The following is a 22,809-nucleotide window of genomic DNA, read 5'->3' as shown; positions in this document are numbered from 1 at the left end:
TCATTAAACAATAATTCCCCATTTCCCCCTCTCTCCAGCCCCTGGCAACCACATTCTACTTTCTGTCTCTATGAATGTCACCACTCTAGATATCTCATACAAGGGGAATCACACAGTATTTATGTTTTCGTGACTGGCTTGTTTCATTTAGCGTAAGAACCTCAAGGTTCATTAATGCTGTAGCACATTGCAGAATTTCCTTCCTTTTTAAAGATGAATAATATTCCATTGGATGTATATACCACATTTTGCTCATCCATTCATCCATCAAATGGACACCAGGGTTGCTTCCACATTTTAGCTATTGTGAATAATGCTGTGAGTATGAGTGTACAGATATCTCTTCAAGATTCTGCTTTCAATTTTGGGGGGAATGTATCCAGAAATGGAATTGCTGGAACATAGGTAATTCTATTTTTTAATTTTTTGAGGAATGGCTGTACTATTTTACATTCCCACCAATAATACACAAGGGTTCTAATTTCTCCACATTCTCATAAACTCTTGTTTTCTGTGTTTTTGTTTTGCTTTATTTGTTTGTTATTATCTTAGCCATCCTGAGTATGAGGTGGTATCACTCTGTAGTTTTGATTTGCATTTACCTAGTGGTTAGTAATGTTGAGTATCTTTTTGTGTGCTTATTGGCCGTTTGTATCTCTTCCTTGGAGAAATGTCTAGATACTTCTTTTTTAACATCTTGCTGATTCCTCCTAACTTTGCAGTGCCCAAGGGTACTATCCGTGGAACACTTCTTTTTCTTCTTTTAAAATATATTTTTATTGATTTCAGAGAGGAAGGGAGAAAGAGAGAGAGATAGAAACATCATTGATGAGAATCATTCATTGGCTGCCTCCTGCATGCCCCCTACTGGGGATTGAGCCTGCAACCTGGGCATGTGCCCTTGACTGGAATCGAACCCAGGACCCTTCAGTCCGCAGGCTGACGCTCTATCCACTGAGCCAAACCAGCTAGGGCAACCACTTCTTTTTCTACACTCACTTCCTTAGTGATCTCAAACAGCCTTATATCTTTAAATATCATCTACCTACTGACCACTATCAAATGACATCTTCAGCCCAGACCTTGCCCTTGAGCTGAGGCTACCATTTCTAGCTGCCTACCGGATGGCTGCACTTAGATGTCTAATGGTATCTCGAGTTTAACATGTCCAACACTGACCTCCTTATCTTCCCCCAAAACCTACTTCTTCCACAGTTTCCCCCATCTCGGTTACTGACAGCTCCATCTTTCCATTGGCACAAGGCAAACCTCTTGTCCTCATCCTTGACTTCTGGTTTTCTCACACCCCATCAACAAATCCTGTCAGAGCCATCTTCAAAATATACAGAATTTGACCACTTCCATTGCTACCGCCATAGTCCAAGTTAACATCAGCTTTTACCTGATTTACTTCCGTGACCTCCTCACTGGTCTTCCTGCTTCAGCTTTTCCTCCTTCCGTCTGTCTCCATCCAGCAGCAGAGTAACCCTTAAAATCGGCAGCACATCATGCTACTCTTCTGCTCAAAACTGTTCACATTACTCCCAGAAAAGCCGGGTTTCTAATAATGCCCTCTATAACTCTTCTTTGTACGGGTACGTATTAAGTACATTCTTGCCTCGGGGCCTTTGCGCCTGCTGGTCTCTCAGTCGACACAGTGGCTCTCAACCTTTTCTTTGTGCCATGGACTCCTTCTGAGTGTAACATCTTCAAATCCATAAAATAAGTTATGTAAATAATAAAGAAAACTATATTGACATACAAATCTCAAACTATTTTAAAATGTGTAATATAGTACTTTATGTTTCTTATTAACTCATTAAATTATAAGAGCTAGCAGCATTTTGAAGTAGTGATGAGTATAGTGATATTTTAGATATTTTCGACAACTATAATGTGATATGGAAATATCTGATTTCTGCTAGCAACAATGTCACAGGTGCTGCTACGATCACTGTGATTTGCTGTCTGCATTCATAATTGAAGAGCATGCTGAATTTTAATTAGTGAAAATAAAGATATATGTGTATTTTCCCTTCTAAGATCAAGACTCCCTGAATTTTATACACAGACCTCTAGAGGGGAGGGGTATGTGTGGACTCCAGTTAAGAACCCTGAGCTTAGGAAGCTCTTTCCCCATAAATCTCATAGCTCACGCCTTCACCTCCTTTTACTCAAAAGCCACCTTCTCAGTGAGTTCTTTCCTGAGGACTCTAAATTGCATCCCCACGTTCCCTTATCTCCCTTTCGCACTTAATTTTTCTCCACAGCACTACCTTCAAACATGACATATAGTTTTTTACTTTCTTTTTTTTTATAGCAAGTTCTTTTTTTTCTTCTTTTAAATATATTTTTATTGATTTCAGAGAGGAAGGAAGAGGGAGAGAGAGATGGAAACATCAACAATGAGAGAGAATCATTGATCGGCTGCCTCCTGCACGCCTCCTACTGGGGATCGAGCCAGCAACCCAGGCATGTGCCCTTGACTGGAATCAAACCCGGGACCCTTTGGTCCACAGGCCGATGTTCTATCCACTGAGCCAAACCAGCTAGGGCTATTTTTTTTTTTTTTTTACTTTCTAAGCAAGTTGTATAACCCTAACCAGTTTTGCTCAATGGATAGAGCTTCAGCCTGAGGACTGAAGGGTTCCAGGTTCAATTCCATTCAAGGGCACATGCCCAGGTTGTGGGCTCAATTCCCAGAAGGGCGCATGCAGAAGGCAGCCAATCAGTGATTCTCATCATTGATGTTTCTATCTCTCTCTCTCAGTACCCCTTCCTCTCTGAAATCAATAAAAAATATATATATATATTTAAAAAATAAATAAATTGTGTATCTCCTTTTACTAGAAAGTTCCATGAGAGCAGGCTTTTTTGTCTGCCATTGTAGCGCTGTGTCCCCAGCACCTAGAATGGTACCTGGCATCCAGAAAGCACTCAATAAGTATTTGTTGGGGGAAAAAGAGTGATTATATCTCTAAGAACTCTATGTTTCTTCTTATTTTTTTTTTCTGTAAAAAGTTAATGATTTGTGAGACTTTTAGTAAACATTAAAAAGTTATAATTAGCTTTGTGGCTATCATTCTGTTAACATTTCCAAGGTTAACCTTAAACAGCAGAGCACTGAAAAAATAAATAAATAAATAAATAAACAGCAGAGCACTGTAGGAACCCAAGGATTCTGATGGAGCTTCCAGTCCTAAACAAGCAGTAGCTTCCAAGGACATTTTAGGGGACATGGGTCATACCCAGACTCAGGGAATCACTTCAGAATCAAGGTGCTGCACATAAGATTCTTTCTTACCTGCTGTACAGCAATCAGGCCTCCATCCTCAATCAAACCATTAATGCTAATTCTGTTTATCTCTGGCAGTGTGGCAAATGGAAAGCACATAGGCTTCACGGTCAGCTGGACTAGGTGCCAATTCTGCTACCACTTGCTAGCCTGCCTGATTGTTGGTAAGTTACTAAACCTCTCAGAATAGGTAAGATGGGTTTTTGTGAGGCTGAAATGGGATGGCATATACAGTATATAGCACAGATAGGGCACTGTATAAATGGTCATTCCCTCCCTCTTCCATATCTCTAGGTCATTTTTTAAAAATATGTTTTTATTGATTTCAGAGAGGAAAGGAGAGGGAGAGAACAACAGAAATATCAATGATGAGAGAGAATCAATGATTGGCTGCCGCCCGCACACCCCCAACTGGGGATCGGACCCATAACCCACGCCTTGATCAGAATCAAACCCAGGACCCTTCAGTCCACAGGCCCACGGTCTACCCACTGAGCCAAACCAGCTAGGGCTCTAGGTCATTTTTTATTTTTTAAAAAATATATTTTATTGATTTTTTACGGAGAGGAGGGAAAGGGATAGAGAGTTAGAAACATCAATGAGAGAGAAACATCGATCAGCTGCCTCTTGCACACTCCCTACTGGGGATGTGCCCGCAACCAAGGTACATGCCCTTGACCAGAATCGAACCTGGGACCTTTCAGTCTGCAGGCTGACGCTCTATCCACTGAGCCAAACCAGCTAGGGCTCTTGCCAAGGTTTGTGGGATCCTGATGGCCAAGAGCATGTCCAGTCCTCTCCTGCATGTAAACCCTCTGCAACTAGACCTAACCAGAGCAGTCCCCTTGGACTGTGCCACTGTAAATCGGTGCCTTCCCCCCCACCTCAGATGTGTGGCTGAGACTGACATCTGGACCTTGGTCACAAAGCCCACCATCTGTCACAGCTTCTTCTGGCTTTCCCTTTTGCCGACACTGGGAGATCTTGTATATGTCCTCATAGAGGGTAAGACACATATCACTGTCCCCAGTTTTTTAGCATTAAGAGCTTTTAGAGGGCTCATTCACCCTTCCAAAAGGTAGGCACCAGGGAAAGTGCTAATGTGCACTGTGCACTCTGAGCCAGGCCCTGCTTTACACACATAGCATGTATGTGTACATATATACATATATGTACATATATACACATGTGTATATATGTACACATGGCCTTAGGAACCCTGCCACCACTCCATTCCACAGAAGAGGAAAAAGAGAACCAGAGAGATGAATTCACTTGCCCACATCAAGCAGCTTCTGAACTGAAGGGTCAGGATTAGAACCCAAGTATTTAACCATTTTTTTACATGCCCACAGCCTATCACTGTCGCTGACTCGGGCTTTGGCAAATCCTGCTAACTGACCACTGAGAGCTAAAGCTAAGTGGGAGGTGATACACAGACTGTCAGTCTTGCCAGACCAGCCCTCCCAGACTTTGTGAATGAAGGAGAAATATTGAACTGACTCCCTTGAGCTCCTGTTTCTTTCTTGCAAAAGTGCTTATTTCAGCATCCGTCATCTCCTTCTTTGTTGTGTAGACAATCAGTCCCTCAGAAGATTTGTGCTGTTATGAGTTTATTATTAGATTTATTTCTCCTATAAGAAATGTGCTCACAACATCCCATTGGGTAATCTTTTTAATTGTGACATGAATGTCACCGTATGTAAATTGAATATTTATCTTACCCCGGTCGGGGGCAGAGGGGGAAAAAAGAATAAACAGCCTTCAGTCTTGGAGAGGGAAGGCGGTTCCTGGCCCATTACTCATCCATGTGCCTTCAGAGCCAAAGGTGAGCTGAAAAAATTATTGGATCATCTTTGAGGGGCCCCCAAACGGTAGGGTGAAGAAAAGTTGGCCATGATGCTTTGGGGATGTTGGGCCAGGCTCCCAGGTCTCCCTTCCCAAATCCCGCCCGAGACCTGACCACCTCCTCCCCAGCTGGGAGCATCGGGAGAAGGCTGCAGCTTGCCTCTCACTCCTCCCCATCCAGGAGGCCAGCCGGGCTCCTTCCTCGAGAGAAGGTGAGCGCGGCGGGCACTATGGGTTGAGTGGGTGTGGCCCGCGGCTCTGGGAACCGACCCAAGGCCCCGCCACCGCTCGCAAGCCGCCCCACAGTCCGCCTGCCTGGCGAGCACAAGCTCTTCTTCCAGAAACTGCGAGGATCCGAGCGCACTGTTTGTGCACCACAAGGTCAAGTCGGGAAGTGGAGCCGGAGGAGGAGGGGCGAGGAGGCGAAGGGTGGGGAGAGGGGCGCCCCGCTTCCTCGCCAAGTGCCAACCCTTGGAAGTTGCCCCTCGGTTTTTAACCCTTTATGGGGAATGGGAAGGACAAGCAAGGGGAAGGGGATACCCCGGGGCAAACTCCTCTAGGGCCAGGACCTGCAGCCACCCACCCACCCACCCATCACTACGTTCCCCACCCCCGGAAATGCGGGGCAGAGCTGGGTGCCAGGAGGCACCCGGGCGGGAGGAGGGGGCGATGAGCCCGAGAGGGACCCTCTATGGATTGCCCCTCCTTTCTAGAGGTCGCCCACAATTTCAAGTTTTCCCCGCCCGGGATGGTAGTTTCCATCTGCTGGGGGGGAGGGGAGGGAGGGCCGCACCCCCCTCCCCCAGACCCGCGCGCGCCCTCCCTCCGCTCCTGCCAGCACTTTCTGCTCACTTCTGGCTGTAAAACGCCACGCGATTTATTCGGTTCGCATTTTAAATCAGCGATCCAGGAGCAGGGCCTAGGGCGGGGGTCTTCCAGCGCTGGAGCCCCGGGAGGCGGGGTGCTCAATGCAAACCTCGTTCCCTCCGCGAGTGTCGCCTTCAGGCTATTTGCAAAGAAACGTCTTTTTGACGCAGGGAGAAATGGCAAATTTTAAGTACGTCATTAATATGGCGCCAAAAGATTTTTTTAAGTATAAGCTTGCCTTTTTTTTTTTTTTTAAAGGTTGCGGGGGGCACCGCCCGGGTCTGGGGCGAGAAGGGGGCGGGGTGTGAGCAGAAAGTGTGAGTGAGTGAGAGAGTGGAGGGGCGGGGTATGTGGGTGAGTGTGTGAAGTGTGAGCAGACCTGATGGGACTTGCTCGGGCGCAGCCGCCGCTCGGGCCCGGCCCTGGGGACAGGGCGGGCTGGGGGCGCCCCAGAGTCCGCGGGGAGTCCGGGCTCGAGGTGCAGGCAGGCTGGCAGCCCGGCAGGGCACCCTCCCTCCTGCGGCCTGCAACGCTACCTGGACCCGTTTCTTAAGCCAAACAACTGGGCGCAGGGGGGTGGGGGGTGGCGGGCTACGGAGGGGGGTTGTCAGGAGTGGAGCTCGGACTGAATAAGAAAAAAGTGGCTACTCCCCCTCCCTTGCTCCTCCCGCCCGCCCCCAACCACCCCACCCCCACCCCAACACATTTTTTTTTTTTCTAAAGAGATCACAAGGAAGTCTTGGTTTAAAAAGAAACAGAAACATACACAGGGGGGTTGGTGAATGGTCCCGACCGCGGCCATCGCAGTTGGAAGCTATTTTTTGGTGGGGGTGAGTAGTGTCCATGGAGTTACTTTGCGCCCACTGCTAGAAGGCAAGGGCTCGGGTCCTCGGGCTGAACCGCCCCTGGCAGAGGCGCGGGGCCGGGGACGCCGCGGGCCCCGTCGCCTCCCTCGCCGCGACCCCGGATGGATGCGCGCCCCCCGCCCGCCCGCGCCGGCCCCTGGAGCTCCGGATTTCGGGAGCATCCTTCCCGCGCCGGTCCCCGCCGCGGCGCGTAGCCGAGGGCAGCGCCCCTCGGAAGGGCACCACGGAGCAAGGTAAGATCCAGCCCCCAGCGATGGGCCCTGCGCATCTCCACGGCGTTATTTTGTGTTTTTGCAACAGATCTGCCAGCGCTCCTCGCTCAGTCTCTAGCTCGCTCGCTCCCTCTCTCTCCTGCTGGCTGCCTGTTCTAGGAAGCCAGCGCGCGGGGGGAGGGGGGATGCACAGCACAGGCAAGAGAGATTGCGCATGTTGGTCAGTCGTGTTTTAAAGAGTACATTGCGGGGAGGCTGAGAGGGGCGCATGCTACAACAACTTTTGGAAGGGTGAGTTTGGCGACCTTCTTTATTAATGACTGCGGCAAAGAGCCCCCGGGCAGGCTAGGGGGCGCGGGCGGGCGGGGGCGCGCAGGGGCTGCAACTTGCCCCGCGGCTCGAGCTGGGCGGAGGGGCTGCAGCGGGAGACCTGTGCCAAGGGGAGATCGTGCGGCCGGGGACGAGGGTTCGGAGGACCCAGAGTTAACTGCCCTCCTGTCGCCCCGAGTTTCATTTTGTTGGTACGCAGCACGTCCGGGCGACGAACCGGGTTGAGCCGGTGCACATGACCCCGCGCTGGGCTCACGTGCAGCCAGCCGGGTCCCAGACACCTTCCGGGGGCCACTGCCTCCGCCCTGTCGCCCCCTCTCCGGGCTAGGTGCACGCGGGCGCTGCACGCGGGGGCAGCGTGCTCAGCTCCCGGGCGCTGAGGCTCTGCACAAATTAAACACAGTTATTTGGAGGGGTGGGGGACGCCCTTTCCAGGTGAGTGTAGAGGGTGCGCAGCCCCGGCACCCGGGGAGCGGGCTGGGTCGGGGGCAGCTCCCTCCTCCAGGGCTGCGCGGGAGTCCGGCGGGGGAGAAGCGCTGAGAGAGTGGAAATGTACCCGCGGCGGCCGGAGCCGCGGGTGCGCGCCCGCGGGGCGACGGCAGGGGGCGTGGCCCTTGTTTACCTTCTCCCAACTCAGCGGGTTCGCGTCCCGCTCTGGGGGTAGGTTCTGCAGTCCCCGGCTCTCCGCCTCCGCCCCTGCGCCCTGGGTGGTACCGGGAAGACGTAGGCTAGTGGCAGTCCCAGCCTGGACTCTCATACCCGACCCCCAAATGAGTGACACTGCAGCCCCCGCCCCCACCAAGCACCGCTGCAGTCGCTCTCCCTGTTCCCCGGCCCGGCCCCGCCCCCCAGGCAGTGGCATCTTCCCGGCCTCACCTCCTTCCTCTCTTCCTCTCTCCCTCCCTTCTTCCCACCCACTCGCCTGCGCCTGCGGAGCGGCTCCCTCCCGCCTCTTCCCCGCCTGTGTGCAGACTTGTGGCTCCCTCCGGTCCCTTCCCGCCTATCCCTGGGCCCTGAGACACCCTCTTCTCCAGGCCAAGGGATGAGACAGGGGTCAGCTTCGCGATTAGTCAGAAGATGGGGATGCCAGCAAGACAGACAGGATGGCTTCACTGTACCATCCAGAGGCCTAAGACCCCCTCTCCCGCCACACACACACACACACACACACACACACACACACACTTCCCCACAACTGCTCACTCCACAAGGGGCGCGGGGCCCATAACCGCTTTACCCAATCCCTACCCCCCGCCCCGGGCGTCCAGTCCACCTCCCGTCGCCACCCCCGGCCTGAACCGCCTCTTGCCCTTCCTTTGCCTGGGCCAGAGCCCCCCGCAGCCACCTCCGGCTCCTCCTCCCGGCTCCCGCGGTCGGAATCACGCCGGCGCGCCTCCAGCCTGCGGTCCCGCGGACTGCCTCCAGGGGCGGACTGGAGGCGCGTGCCATCCCTACCCCCACCCCCAACCTCCTAAGACTCTGCCACCCGCCAGGGCACTTGACTTTTTATATTTTTCTTACTATCTTCGCCGCAAGTTTCATGCCCAGGGCTGGTGGGAGCGGGAAGAGCCATGTTTCCCTTTGCCCAGTGCCAAGGGCACACTGCAGCCCTCTGGTCTCTGCAGATTTCCAAACCTTGCCCCTGCACTTAGCACCCGCCGCCCCCCTCCCCCTGCTCATCTGCAGGATTCAGAGACAAAGTTTCACCCACAGGTTGAGTTTGCAGGGGATCATCAGGGGGCATCATGTTTGCACTCAGCATTGCCAAAGGGATGGGGAGGGGCTGAGTGGCAAGCCTGACCTGCCATCTCACCTTTGTTGATAGGGGAGGAGCCCTGCGCTTTGAGCCCAGGCAAGCTGTCAGGAGGTCCCCTTAAGGGTTCTGTTTGCAAACTGATTCCTGGGCCCTGGTGGTGGTAGGGCCACCTGCGCCCTCCTCCCAGGGTAGCATTAACTCTCTTCACTGGTAGAATTCCCAGTAGGACATTTGGCAAATGGACCGGCCTGGGAACTGCCAACCAGGCCTGGCCCTGTTTCCTGGGTTCCCAGGGTGCTGGCTTCTCCCCTACCCTGACTTCCTTGCTCACCTTAGGGCCCCAAGTGAAGTGCCATCCCTTCTGTCCCATCTTCCTGGGACAGGTTGGGACTGGCGGAGCCATCTAACAAGCAGAGGAGGAAAATAACAACAGAATAACTGTAAGGGGAAGGAATGAGTAATAAAGCCGACCCAGGCAGGGAGGAGGGCTTTCATGTTTAAGAGTTGCTATTTGCTTTTTAGGTCACAGGCTGCAAAAACAGGCTTTGATCCGAAGTGGGCGAATAATTTATTGAGAAAGTTTGCATGGTAGAAAAAAGAATGTTTGTTTGATCTGGAGCCCTCTCAGTTGTCCCAAGTGCTGTTGGCTGTTGTTTAGAGTGGAAAAGCATTTGGTTCCACAGCAAATGCCTCACAGAGGGAAGTCTTTGCCCCAGGCAGCAGGACTTGCAGTGAATGTTGGATTTGAAGCTCTTTGGCCAAGGGTCTCCCCAGCACTTTTGGAGATGAAGTGTTTAAGGATAAAGTTGTTTGGGCTTGACATGCAGCAAATATTTCCCATCCAACATGCTTTTCCTTTCCCTAAGTTGCCTGGCTAAATAGCCAGTAATACTAATCTAAAACGCTCTCATAAATCTCCACTTAGCTTTCATTGGCAGGTGAAGTGGGACTGCTGGTCCCCAGCCCCAGGTGCCCCCCAGAGTCAAGGTTAGGCATTTGACATTGACTTCCATGTCCTTGAAGTTGGGGGCAGGGTGTCCTGGTTAACTGGTGTACCTGTTAACAGGGAGGTAGTTGTCTTATACCCAAGACTCAGGTCAGAGGCTTCCCGTCCAAATTCTTCATAGTTCATTCGGCAGGCTCTTTGTGGGCCTCAAAATTCTCTAAGGGAAGACCAGGTCAGAGTTGTGAGGAGGGGAGTACCTCTGGCTTTCTCTGCCCTCCTAGGACCCTTACCATGTGGCTCAAAGCTTAGGAACCCAGGAAGGTGCCCATAGGAATCTGGAGGACCCCAGCCACACTCAGGAGTTGTAGGCCTGTGTACTGTAGCCCAGTGGGATGGGGTATACCATCTGGAATCAGAAAGTTTCTGTGACTCAGTTCCTTTATGTACCAATAGGGTTAATAATAGTACCTATCTCATGGTGGGTACGTGGATTAAGCAATGTTGCATAGAGAAGACTAAACCCAAAGCCAGGCATGTGGTAAACACTTGATTAGTATTAGTCACTCTTACTATTATTATTAATGACCTGGACAGGGTCCAAATGCAGCTTTGACCTTTGATCTCTCCCCTTTAGGGTAGGCTGAAGAGCCAACTCCCTTCTCTGAAGAAGGGATCAGAAGGACCCTGCAGTTGCCAATGGGCAACCATCTGTGGGAGCAAGTGGACTGAGCTTTGCCCTCTCTGAGGTGGAGAGTAGGGTGAGAGGTGCTGAAGGACAAATAGACAAAGCCCCTTTCATTCTCCCAGGATCCCCTTGGTATGTGCCCAGAACTGGGTCTGGAGGGTGGGTGTGGGCAGCATGTTCTAGGGGAGCTGGGTGCACTCTGGGACACTTGGAATTGCAGGTGGGCACTGATGGGTGTCGAAGGAGAGTCCAGGCTTCCCTGTGCTTGGAGAAGCAAGTTTGAGGATCTGTGTGCACAAAATCATTTTTGTAACGGCAATTACTGTCCCTGAGAAGGCATTAAAGTTAATGAGAGATAGGAAAGAGTGGGGCTCTGACCCCCATTTAAAGCCATTTAAGAGTATGCAGTTCTTGTTTTCTGAATGTCTGGCCTTCCCGACACAAGGAGGCTCTGAGGACAGGTTTTCCAGCCGAAATATCATTAAATTGTATTAGCATCTTATTACACACACGCCTTAGTGGTCTGCCTCAGACAGGGAGAGTTTTTGTTTCTCTTTGAGAGATTGTGTCTGGAATGGTAAATTGCCTGCTTGAAAGCCTCCCCCGCTCCCCTTTTTTTAAGGAGGAAGACCAAATCCTGCTGTGTGTGGTGGCTGTCAGGGCAGGCCTGGTGGCCCCCGAGAGGAGAGGCTGGAGGCCAGGTTGGGGTGTTTTAACTGCCCAGGGAGCGGCTGCAGTAGCCGGCCTGAAAGGCCCACTGTTCCAGGGTCAGCTGGAAGGGCGTTAATGGAAGCCCAGGGTGTTTATTTGAGTTTATTTGCAGAGAAGTCTTTAAAGGGGGCTGGCACTGGGCATTGATGTTTCAAGTCCAGACCCAAGGCCCCCACTAAGACCAGTGACTAGTGCTGCCAAGAAAACATCTGCCACCAAATTGCTGCCCTATTACTAAGTTGACATTGATCATTAGCCAGGAGCCCAGCCAAATAAAGAGTCCTGGAAAACGTGTGAGGCTAAGATGGGGAAGAGGGCTGTGAAAACAGGACGAATCTTGGGCTGGGGTGTTTGCTCCTGTAAGCGACAGGCAGGCCCGCTGGGCCCGACAGTCCCCACACTTCCAGAGGGAGGGGACATGAACACACTCAGCACTCTGCACGTATCGAGCCCCTATTCTGTGCTGAATGCTATGCACGGAGGGCATGGGGGCCCAGCAGGGATCCGGACAGGCTTACTTTCATGGAACATATATTCTGGAGGAGAAGGATGTTGGACAAGTAGATTGGCAAACACAAATTATGATGGATGCTCTGAAGACGCTAAATAACAGGATGGTAAGCTTTCTTTAGATAAGGCACCCTGCATATGTGACATTTAAGCTGAAACTTGAAAAATGAAAAGTCAGACATGCATAGGCTGCATAGACCATTACACGGCAGAGGGTACAGGCTGTGTACAGGTCTCAAAGCATGGGCTGTCAGGCTGGCTTCAGGGAATGAAAGGAGGCCGGTGTGGCTGGAAAATGGTGGAGCAGGGCTAGTGGTCGATAGGAACTTGTTGAGTTAGGCAGATCATGTGGGGTCTTGTGGTGAGGAGCTTGAGTTGTATCCTTTGGTCAGTAGGAAGCCTTGGAAAGGTTTTAAATAGGAACGTTTAAAATGTATACGTTATAATTTCTTTTATTTTAAAATTTTATTGATTTTAGAGGAATGGAGAGGGAGAGAGAGCGAGAGCGAGAAACATCGATCAGGTTGCCTGCTGTATGCACCCTAACTGGTAATCAGACCAGCAACCTGGGTATGTGCCCTGACTGGCATTCGAACCGGCAGCCTGTCGGTGCACAGGATGATGCCCACCAACCAACTGAGCCACACTGCCAGGGCCCGGTTTATACTTTTTAAAGATCATTTTGGCTACTGTGTGGATCCCGGATTATGAGGCAGCAATAGTAGAAGCTGGGAGATAAATGAGGAGTCCAGGCAAGAGATGAGATGGCTTGGACCCGTTTGGTAGCAGTAGACATGGGGGAAAGGTGGGGGGATTCATGGTGTGTTCTGGAGGGAGAGCCCACCTGCCGCAGGTTGCTGAGAGGCTGTGGGCTGCTGCTTCACTGAGGCGACCCTGTGACACCCACCCTCCCAAAGGCGAGCTTCCTATCTGTGTCTCCATGCTGGGGGCAGTGTGGGAGGTGCAAATGGAAGGAAAAATGACCCTTTCATTCCTACAGTCTCCTTTGTAGGTGGGGTTTCAGGGGTACTTCTGTCTCCAAAAGAAAGTGCCTTGTGACCCTGAGGTATTCTCCCAGAGCAGACCTTGCTTTGGGAGACACTGGAGGGGCCAGTGGAGAGGGAAAACCCAGAGGCCAAGATCAAATCTCAGCACCCCCAAACCCCACCTGCATTTGCAGTCTTAGACTTCAACTTTGGTGAAGGAGTCTTCCCTGTACCCCTTGCTGGGGTAGAGAGGGGGGCTCAGGGGGCAAGGGGCTGTCCCACAGGGGAGCCCAGGCCCCACTGGGGCTTCATTAGCCACGGGCAGTGGAGGCTCACCTGAGGCAGGGAGGCCTTTGCAACAGACATGGTTCAAAGGGAGGAAGCTTCACTTACAAACTGACTATCCTCTGAAGCCTAGTTATTATTTCAATTAAACCACCACAAAATCTGCACCCTTAATAACACCCTGCCCAGGAGGACTCCGGGATGTTCCACAGAGGGCAGGTTGGACAGGGACCTGGGTGAGGGCGGGGTGCCAGTCCGCATCCTGGCAGGTCCTGGGCAGCAGGGAACGTCATTCGGAGAAGGGTGTCGGCAGTTGGGTCCTGTCACAGAGGACCTTCCTTGTTGTACAGGGTCACCGCTCCCTCTGAGGACCCCGTCAGGTGGGCACTGGTAGGAGGGTTCTCCACCTGGCCCAAGGCTGCATGGTATTAATAACTAGCATCTATGTGGAGAGCCAAGGGCTTTATGCTGCTCTCATTTCTTCTCACCAGCTGATTCTGGCCCACAGATGTATTTAGTTTGGCCTCCTGAAAGTGTTTTTAAAATCCTGAATCAGCTGCCAACATTTTCAGTTCAGGAGATTTATGTAAAAACGCGGACCCAGTTGTCTTTCCCCTGGTCCCTGGTCTAGTAGGGGCTGTGGCTTTTATGCTATGGGAGAGCCTGGCTTGGAAGTGACCTCTTTGCTAGAAATGAAGAGAAATGCAATTCCTGGACAGCCCATTGCAGGGGGAAACAGGTGAATGCAATTCTAGCACCTCCCTTTGACTTCTACCCACCTGTGATAGGGCTGGGTTAGCAAGATGTAGGTTAGAGGGCTTCGTTTAAAGTCACCCTCAGACCCCAGAGGACAGCGAGGATGGGTGGCTGCAGGTGGTAGAGCATTATTGCACTAGGCTGCACAGAGGCAGAGATATCTAAAGATTGTTCATGGTCTCCTGAATCAGACAGATTTCTTAAAGCACTGCAAACCACTTAACCTCTTGGCTTTGTCTTCTTCATCTGCAAAAGGGAAGCAGCTGTCTTGCCCACCTGTACCAAAGGTCTGTTCTGAGGGCTTAGGAAGGCCCCTGTGTACCATGGTGTCCCCCTTCCCTACCGCAATGAGTTGTTCCCACCTTCCTGCCAGCCATGCACCTCATACCACCAGGCATCCCTCCATCCCTCCACACCCTCTGCAGAGCACTTGTCCACGCCTTCAGAGCTGGGCAATAAGCAGTCCCAGTGAACCTTCCTGTCATCCTGATCTTGCTGTTGGGGGGCAGGGAGTAGAGAGAAGCTCCTGGTTCTGATCAAGCTCCAGGCAGGCGGGTCCTCCTGGTCAGCTCAGAGGTCTGGGTAATCACCCCTGCCTGATGCTCCCTGGTCCCTGCAGGCCACAGGAGGAGGGGGGGGACCCCAGGCCTGGCAAAGGCAGATTTGGGTGGTGGCAGATAGTAGATAGGATCATAGGTGGGGTCGGGAGCCTGGCTGGCCTGCAGCTGGTCTGGGCAGCGGGGCTCTTCCCTGCTGACACTGGCTCCTTGCCGTTTGCTGTGGGCAGTGAGGCAGCCCAGGTTCCAGACTCACAGGAACAGGAACATGGTGGAAATTGCTCTGGGCCCTGAGCCCCAGATCTGTTCTCACATTAGCACTCGGCCACTAACTAGCTGAAACCCAGAGCAGGTTAACAAGCCCCGGGTGTGCTCCCCTCCAAGGGGACAGGAGCAGGCTCTGCCACCCAGAACTCTGTAGGATTAGAGGAACTAGTGGGTGGGAAAGCACTTCCAACAGGCAGGCGCTGAGGAGGCACAAAGGCGGCTCAGTGTGGGCTCAGGGATCAGCCCACAGGCATTCAAATCCCAGTTCAGACAGTTACTAGCAGGACAAGGCACTGAGCCTCCCCAGTAACTGAAGCAAGTAGCTCAGAGCTCACCGGGTTGTTAGGAACTGGAGATGGCTGAGATAGTGTGGGTAGAGGAATGAGTGCAGCATGGGAGAGCTGCCCTTCTTACCTTGAAGTTAGGTACTGTAGTCAAGATAAAGTTGGTTTGTACTTTTATCAGGAGAAGGACAGTGGGGGAGGGAGGGAGCCCAGCCCAGGACCAGTCACCCTGGGCCTGGTGTGTCTCAGGGACCCAGCTTGGAGCCTCCCTTACTCACCCCCTTTTCCACACTCCTGGCCGCCCCTCTCAGGATGTGCCCTCAGTGCAGGCAGGACTGGCTTGTCCTTAAACTCAGATAGGATGGGCCTACTGCCTTCCCTTCTCTGCACCCGGCGAGGCACCAGTTGCAACTTTTACTTGGGAGTGGATTGATTTTCTGGTGACCCTGAGTTTCCTGGGCAGGTCCTCTCAACTTAGACTCCTGCTCCTCTGAGACTTTGGGCTCAGGAGATGGAGATGCAGCCTCCTCTCCCCTCCCTCATTCCACCCAGGGTGGGTGGGGTGGAGTGGGGCTGGCTGGGAGGGAGGCTACTGGTGATTTTCTGGGGAATTGAGGGTTTCCTGGGCTGCTTGTGTGTATAATGGGGCCTGCCTTTTGTTGCAGATGGAAGAGAAGAGGCGAAAATACTCCATCAGCAGCGACAACTCTGACACCACTGACAGTAAGGCCTTCCTTTTGGGGCTCCTCCAGGGAAAGCATGTGAATAATTTCCAGGCCCACAGATGGGGAGCGGCTGCCCGTGGTCTCAATGCTGGGGAAGGCATAAATGAGAGCAGGTCCCTCTGCTCCTAAGAAAGTCCCCACACGAAGGCCTTACTGTCCTCTTCACCCGCCCCCCCCCCCCCCCTTACCCTCTAGGTCTCAGCCCCACCTGCTTTGCTCTGTTTGGAACAGATCTGCTCCCCTCTGGGCCTTTGGATATGTAACTCCTGGCTACTAGGAGTACATCCCTCTCCCTGTGGCACTCCTGTTGAGTCAGGGCACTATAGGAGGTCTCTACACAACCCATAGAAAATCTGTCACTGCAATAATTACCTGATAAGTATTACTACCTAACCACTGGCAAGCTCCCTGATAAGAGAGGTCACTGTCTTATCCCCAGCTAAGTAAATGTTTGCTGAAGAAATGAATGAAGCAGTCTGACCTTCATGGGATCTGAGAGGTAGACTAGTGTATGGCCTGGGGGTGTCATTTGGATGTCTGGGGATGGAGGGATGTTGTCAAGGAGAAGGTAGGGCTTAGGGAGCCTCTTCTGAAATTTGGGGGAGGTGTGTGTAAGGTGAGAGCTTTTCTCTAGTAGTAGAAGGCAGCTCTTCCTAGCTGCCCAGGAGCCTGGGCCTGCATGAGCTGGTTAAAGTAAGGAGTTGCATTCTGCCCTGTAGGAAAGACACATTGCCAGGGGCTCCCACGCAGTGGTGTTACTGGTGAAAGCCCAGGCTGAGAAAGAGGCTGCCCTGCCAGGGAGGCTGGGCCTGGAGCCCTGCAACTCTAGACCTCGGCTTGTTCACATAGGTGGTGAGCCCCTGAGATTAAGGAGATCTCCAAGGCCCCGTTGAGCTCCCGGAGTTTCATATCTTCCTCCAAGAGCCTGTGGCAGATGCAATCCCATGGTGGGTCTGGTCCCAGTCCCTTCCCCCCCTCCAGGTCCCATTCATCACTGTCTTTTGGGGGTCTGTTGGTTCACCTGGGCTCTGGTGTCTAACTTGGCCAGCCCTTCCTCCCTGTGGCAGGAGATCACAGCGACTGGCCCTCTGTGGCTGCAACCACACTGCCTGTGGCCTGGCTCAGTAGAGCCAAGAAGGACCACATCCTCTACTTCTAACTTTATTGCATGCAAAGGAGCCTGTGAGGGTGGAGCACCTGCAAGGTGTGGGCTTCTGGGCAGCTAAGCCCTGTAGCTTCCTGGGAGTTGGGCCAGGCTGGTGCATATTCCTTTGCCAGCAGCTCCTTTGACCCGTAGGGATAGAGGCCACAGCCCTGTAGTCCAGCAAGGGCCTTCGACCCTCATAATAGTAGCTAATGTTTATTGAGAAGACTACAGGCATGATATCATCTCATTCTCACAATAGTCCTTTGAAGACAGTTAGTTAGCCTCTTGCCCCCATTTTATAGAAGAGCAAACTAAGGCTCAGAGAAACTTAGTTATTTGCCCAGGGTGACAAGCAAGTAAGTGGCTGAGCCAGGGCTCAAGCCTGGTCTGGGGGTCTACTTTAGAGCAGCACTATTCCCACTGCGCTGCCCAGCCTCTGTCCTCCCAGTGAGCATCACACCAAGGAGAAAGCAGAGGACAAGAGAGTGTAAGGGACCTGTCGTGGGTCACATGGTAAGCTAATACTGAGTCCTGGTCACTGCCTTTTATTTCCCAAGCCCCTTCGGGTTGGTGGGTAGAAGGGGTTTCATGTCATCATTCATCATTGGAGAGGCCCAGAGCAGGGACAATCTACCAGGTACTTACTGAAGTGTCCACCTCCTGAAGCTGGAGCTTCCCTTCTATCCTTGGGTGTGGGGGGTGGTGTTCCTGGCCTCCCAGGGCCCCTCATGGGCTGTGTTCTCTCTGCAGGCCACACTACATCTGCCTCAAGATGCTCCAAACTGCCCAGCAGCACCAAGTCGGGCTGGCCCCGGCAGAACGAGAAGAAGCCCTCAGAGGTGAGTAGTGGCCAGTGTCCTAAAGAAAGGCAAAGTGAAGATGGGAGGTCACAGGAGCAGAGGCCTGGGGCAGTGAGCCCTGCAGGTGTGTGGAAGAAGAGCACTCCTGGCGGAGAGCGTTCCTGGCAGAGGGCACAGGCACGACCCCGCGAGGCCCCTGTGGCTGAGTGAAATGAAGGCAGGGGTGTAGGTTGTTGTAAAGATGTTGCTGTTGATCTGAGGATCTGAGTGAGAGAAGCCTTTCCAGGACCATAAGGAAGGTAATGGCAGTCTGATGTTATAATGAAAGGTCCCACTGGCTGCCGTGAGGAGAAGGGGCACCGGGACACAGGTGGGACCAGGAAGGTTTCTGATTCTTCGCAGTTGACCAGGAGATAAACAATGGCAGCTTAGAGCCTGGGGTTGGCAGTGGAGTAAGAAGCAGTGGTATTCAGGACACTTTGGAGGCTGAGCAAGGGTGACAGGATTGCTGGTGTAGGGGTGGAGGATGGGTCCCCAGTCATCCAGTTAAGTCATCTGCTCCTTATTATGCCCAGTTCACAGTGCCTGCATTTTAAGCCTTCCTTTGTTTGACCTGGGATGATTCTTGTGACAGGTAGAGGTATTTGGCTTCCAGAGCTGTGGAGAAAGGGGAGGGGGGGCGGCAGTATTCAAAGCAGAAGAGGCCCAAGGCACAGATGAGGCTGCCAGAGCACTGATTCTCGGAGAAGGTGGCGGGTCTGTGGAAGGATTGAATAAGGCCCTTAAGAGAGGCACTGCTCTGCAGCCTTCAGAGTAGCTGGGCACTTTAGAGTGCTGGACACTTCATTTTTTTAATCCTTAAAAGTAGCCCAGAGCCCAGCCGGTGTGGCTCAGTGTTAAGTGTTGAGCCATGAACCAGGAAGTCATGATTTGATTCCTGGTCAGGGGTTCAATTTCTGGTCAGGGCACATGCCTATGTTGCAGGCTTGATCCCCAGTGGGGGGAATGCAGGAGGCAATTGATCAATGATGCCTTTCATCATTGATGTTTCTGTCTTTCTCTCTCCCTCTCCCTTCCCCTGAAATCAATAAAAATATATATATTTTTAAGTTAAAAAGTTTTTTTTTAAGTAGTCCAGAGTTCTCAGTCCTGTGATAAGGAAACTGAAGTTTCCAAAGTTATATGGCCAAGACCTGAGGTTTGGGGGCCTAACAGTGCCCAGGGTGGGAAGGCCCTGAGTTCTGGGTCTGAGCCCTTGACTTGGGGCTGGGGGAAGTGTCTGTTCGGAGCAGTGGCCTCCTCTCCCCTTTCATCCCTGGAGCGATCTGGGCTCAGCTGTCCTTAGCCAGCCCCTAGGGGGGTCTTCCGCAGAGCCTTGCATTTGAAAAAGGACTCCCCGCCTCCCCCTGGAGCTGGCTGACCCTAACACTCTCCCTTTGTGGGGAGTGGGGAGCCTTTGAGACCTGATGCCTCCCACCCCCACCCACAACCGGTTGTCCTTCCTTGGCCCCATGGAGGAGGGGTGGAGCTGGAAGGAGATGCCTTCAGGAACGAGGTTAGGGCTGCACCGAGCCGGCTTGGGAAGATTCTCTTCTTGAGGCTGGTAGTGCCCGCCTGGACTAGCCCTGCTCAGTGGGTGCCCTGGGAAGTGGGAGGCAGAGAGCCCTGGAACCCCTGGGACCACTCCTCAACTCCACTGTCCCCCTCTCCCTTCTCACCCCCATCTTGATACCTGCAAGGGCTCCCCAATTGCTGTGATTGAATTAGTAAGACAATAGCCACCTTCACACATCTTGTGGGTCCTGGGAGACAGCAATTGTCAAGCCCCCCTTGGAGCAGAGGAGCCTGCCGCTTCGGAGAAAGGTGGAGAAGTTCAGGGGAGCTCCTAGGGCTGACTGCTCCCTCCTCCCCACAAGCACTTGTAGGAGGAGGGGCCGGCTCTCAGGGCAGAGATCCCAGGGCCTCGGCTGCCATGACACCCAGGATAGGCTGGTGGCTGGGAGGAAACAGGTGTCCGCGAAGGCCGAGGAGAAAATGATTTGCATGGGGCTGAAAATTCCCCTGCTTCTTGGGTTTTCCAGCTCAGAGCCTTTGAACCTCTCCCCACCCCCTGCAAAAAAAAAATAGAGGCAAGTCATTGTAAGGGTGTTAGTGCCCGGCCCTGATGGGGACTGGCTACACGTGGCTCTGGGTTCGAGCACAGGAGCCTCCCAGGGGGCTGTGCAGCCTGAAGGAGACACCCAACCTCAAGTCCTGGGCTCCAGGAGAGCTGAGGAAGTCTTCCCCGCCTTGAACTATGGCCAAGGACAGCTCTTCCTCCCACAGCAGGCTGGAGAGCAGCCTGTGAGGTTTCCCTCGTCCCCTAAGTGAGGAGGCTGAGCCATAGCCACCATAAATTCCAAGCTATCTCGGGGCAGAAAGGAAACCGTCAATGAAAGCTTCCAAATTATTTGGCTCATGAGAAGGCAGAGATGAAAGCGAGGATTTGGCGGTACAGAACATTTGCACTAAATCTCGCTGGGTGTTGCCTTCTCTTTCTGTGAATGGAGTGGAGAGGAGGGCCCTTCTCGTCTGCTGGGCCTGGGGGCCCAGGGCTTTGGACCCCCTGATGAGAGGGTATCTGGGAGCCCCATCTGCCCTGTCCCCCAGAGTAAGAAGCCTGTGGGGTGGTTGTCAGGCTGGTCACAGGGTCTGCTCCCAGTCTGGCCCAAGTTCCCAGCCAGAATGTTTGCAAGGTGATGTGTGTGGTGCAGGAGCCCCCTTGCTGGGGGCTCAGTGGTTCACTTCCTCGCCTTATCTCTCAACATGGACAGTGATGGGGTGGGGTTTGGAGGACCATGAGTCCTTATCTGAAGCAGCACCACTAGCCCATAGTGAAGCCAACAGCTGTGGGAAGGACTGGGGTTGGGTTTAGAGAACCGAGGGGCTGCTGCTCTGATGACCTGCCAAGGCCAGCCCTTCCCAAGTGTACCCTGAGGGTGCAAATCAAGGGATGCCCTCTACACCAGAGTGAGGTGCCCCAGGGCAGAAAAAGTGCTCAAGTCAGGACCCTGGACAGAGCCAAGGCCTTGAGGCCCAGATTCTCTTCCACCCTTAACCAGTGGGTGGTCTTTCTCAGCCAAAGTGAAAGGGGAGTGCAGGCCTCGTCCTGGGGTGGCCCCAGAATTCCCTTTGGCAGTAGAGTGAAAAGTGGGCCGACCCCAAGGACACCAGGTGCTGCCTTCCTCTGCTCTGCCTGCCTGCAGTATCCCAACAAAGCTGAGGTCTAGCGCTTGGGGCTTCAGTCAGCCAGGCCAGTCCTGAGGGAGGAGGAGGGGTTAGCCTGTCCTGGAAAGGTGGCATTAGTGCATAAATCTTGCTCAGGCCTTGAGTTTCTGGCTGACCTGTCTTACCAAAAGGCGTCATCATTATTGGTGCTTAACACTTTGTGGGTCATATCTCTGTGAATCTGATGGAGATCACAGACCACCGCCTATCCTACCTCACCCCTAGGAATTGTGACTTAAATGGTCTGGAGTGGGGCATCAGGTACCTGTACTTTCTCAAAGCCTGCCCCGCCCCCTGGAAGCCAGGGTTAAACACTACTGTCATAGCCCTTTCTCCCTAATATGCTAAGACAGGAGTTCCTGGCTTGGGCCTCCCTGGAAGATCCTGAGGTTGCAGAGGGGATGGGAGCCTGATTCAGTGACCTAAGAAAAGGCAGCAGGCGTGGGTGAGACTGTCACCCAGCTCACCCCCATCGCCCCAGCGGCAGCTAGGGGACTGGCAGGTTTTTGCTAAGCCTTCCACCCTGGCAGGCAGTGTCTTCCTCAGGCTGGGCAGAGAGGCAGATGGGAGGGCAGGCCACCTGGTGGGGATTCCCCCAGTCAGGCTGTCTTGAAGTAGAAAGCTGTGTTTTTAGGAAGTCAGAGTCCCCAGAACTCAGCCAGTGGGCAGGGACACTGATTAAACTCAGTCAGCCCTGACCAGTTTGGCTCAGTGGATAGAACATTGGCCTGTGGACTGAAGGGTCCTGGGTTCGATTCCAGTCAAGGGCATATACCTTGGTTGCAGGCACATCCCCAGTAGGGGGTGTGCAGGAAGCAGCTGTTCGATGTTTCTCTCTCATCGATATTTCTAACTCTCTATCCCTCTCCCTTTCTCTCTGTAAAAAATCAATAAAATATATTTAAAAATAAATAAAAATAAATAAAATAAATAAACTCAGCCAGCACCTAATAGACCCTGCCCGGTGCTAGGGGGACAAAAGTTGCAGGCTCTGTCCCCAGGGAGCTTGTCCTCTGGCTGTCAGCAGGATGCAGGTGCTACACAGGAAAGTGTCTGTTACAAGAGGTGCAGCCAGCTTTGCCACTGAGGAACTCTGTGACCATGGGCAAATGACTGCTTCTCTCTGAGCCTCAGAGTCATCATCAGTCGAGCCCTACCCTGCACCCTGCCGTGGAGGTTCTGTTCTGTAGATATGACATCCTTTCCTGAGGCCTGTGGAGCCTGGAAGTGGGAGTGATCCCAGAGTGAGTGGAAGTGACCCTGGCCTCCCTGGGACAGAAGCCTGGATGGTCCCAGAACAGGGTGGGTGGGAATTGGGATTCAACCGTCAGTTCCTTGGTTGGCCCTGGCGACAAACTAGTATATCTCTACATGAGGGGATGGGGCCTGTTTACAGTTCCACAGAGGCCCTTTGTCAGTGCTCAGCTTCTTGCCCCTGGGGACAGGGCCTAGGAGAAAGAGGCGATCTTTATGGACAGCTTCTGCCCCCATTAGGGTGTCCCCAAGACCCAGTGTTTGTGAGAATTCAGCAAGTGAAGAGAAAGGAGGCAGCTCATTGGTTTGGCCCATTGCTTTAAAAAATGAAACCCTTCTACCTTGGGTGAAGGCAGGGGGGGCCAGATTGTGTTGGGGTGCAAAACCACAGGATCAGTACAATGCCTTCCTAGAGGAGCAGAGGTATTACCCAGATGTTTGACATAACCTATTTT

The 22,809-nt window shown here is 52.8% G+C and overlaps 1 protein-coding gene and 2 long non-coding RNA genes across 10 annotated transcripts in view; 1 reads left to right on the top strand and 2 right to left on the bottom strand.

Annotated features, from left to right (window-relative positions):
* Positions 1 to 4,957: 4,957 nt before the first annotated feature.
* LOC118657758 lies at positions 4,958 to 6,226 on the bottom strand. The gene is made up of 2 exons (XR_004968115.1): positions 5,996 to 6,226; positions 4,958 to 5,128 (listed from the first exon to the last, which is right to left on the bottom strand). It is a non-coding gene; the product is annotated as an uncharacterized LOC118657758 (long non-coding RNA).
* JADE2 (jade family PHD finger 2) overlaps positions 5,341 to 22,809 on the top strand; it is a 50,827-nt gene continuing 33,358 nt past the window's right edge. The window contains exons 1-4 of one of the 7 annotated variants that reach the window (XM_036312269.1): positions 6,721 to 7,109; positions 10,755 to 10,937; positions 15,827 to 15,884; positions 17,784 to 17,872. In XM_036312269.1, coding sequence (XP_036168162.1) covers positions 15,827 to 15,884; positions 17,784 to 17,872 — 147 coding nt within the window. In that variant the 5' untranslated portion in view covers positions 6,721 to 7,109; positions 10,755 to 10,937. Of the gene's footprint in view, positions 5,525 to 6,720; positions 7,110 to 7,243; positions 7,380 to 10,754; positions 10,938 to 10,989; positions 12,134 to 15,826; positions 15,885 to 17,783; positions 17,873 to 22,809 lie in introns of those variants that run through there. The other 6 variants (XM_036312271.1, XM_036312268.1, XM_036312270.1 and 3 more) reach the window with 6 other exon arrangements.
* Positions 7,381 to 8,824, bottom strand: LOC118657757. 2 transcript variants are annotated; one of them, XR_004968114.1, is made up of 3 exons: positions 8,764 to 8,824; positions 8,041 to 8,121; positions 7,381 to 7,802 (listed from the first exon to the last, which is right to left on the bottom strand). It is a non-coding gene; the product is annotated as an uncharacterized LOC118657757 (long non-coding RNA). The 2 variants fall into 2 exon arrangements; XR_004968113.1 differs by lacking the exon at positions 8,764 to 8,824 and having other exon boundaries at positions 8,041 to 8,241.

This window comes from Myotis myotis, unplaced genomic scaffold (assembly GCF_014108235.1).
Source record: "Myotis myotis isolate mMyoMyo1 unplaced genomic scaffold, mMyoMyo1.p scaffold_m19_p_6, whole genome shotgun sequence".
Lineage (NCBI taxonomy): Eukaryota > Metazoa > Chordata > Mammalia > Chiroptera > Vespertilionidae > Myotis > Myotis myotis.
This window is presented reverse-complemented; position numbering and strand designations above follow the sequence as displayed.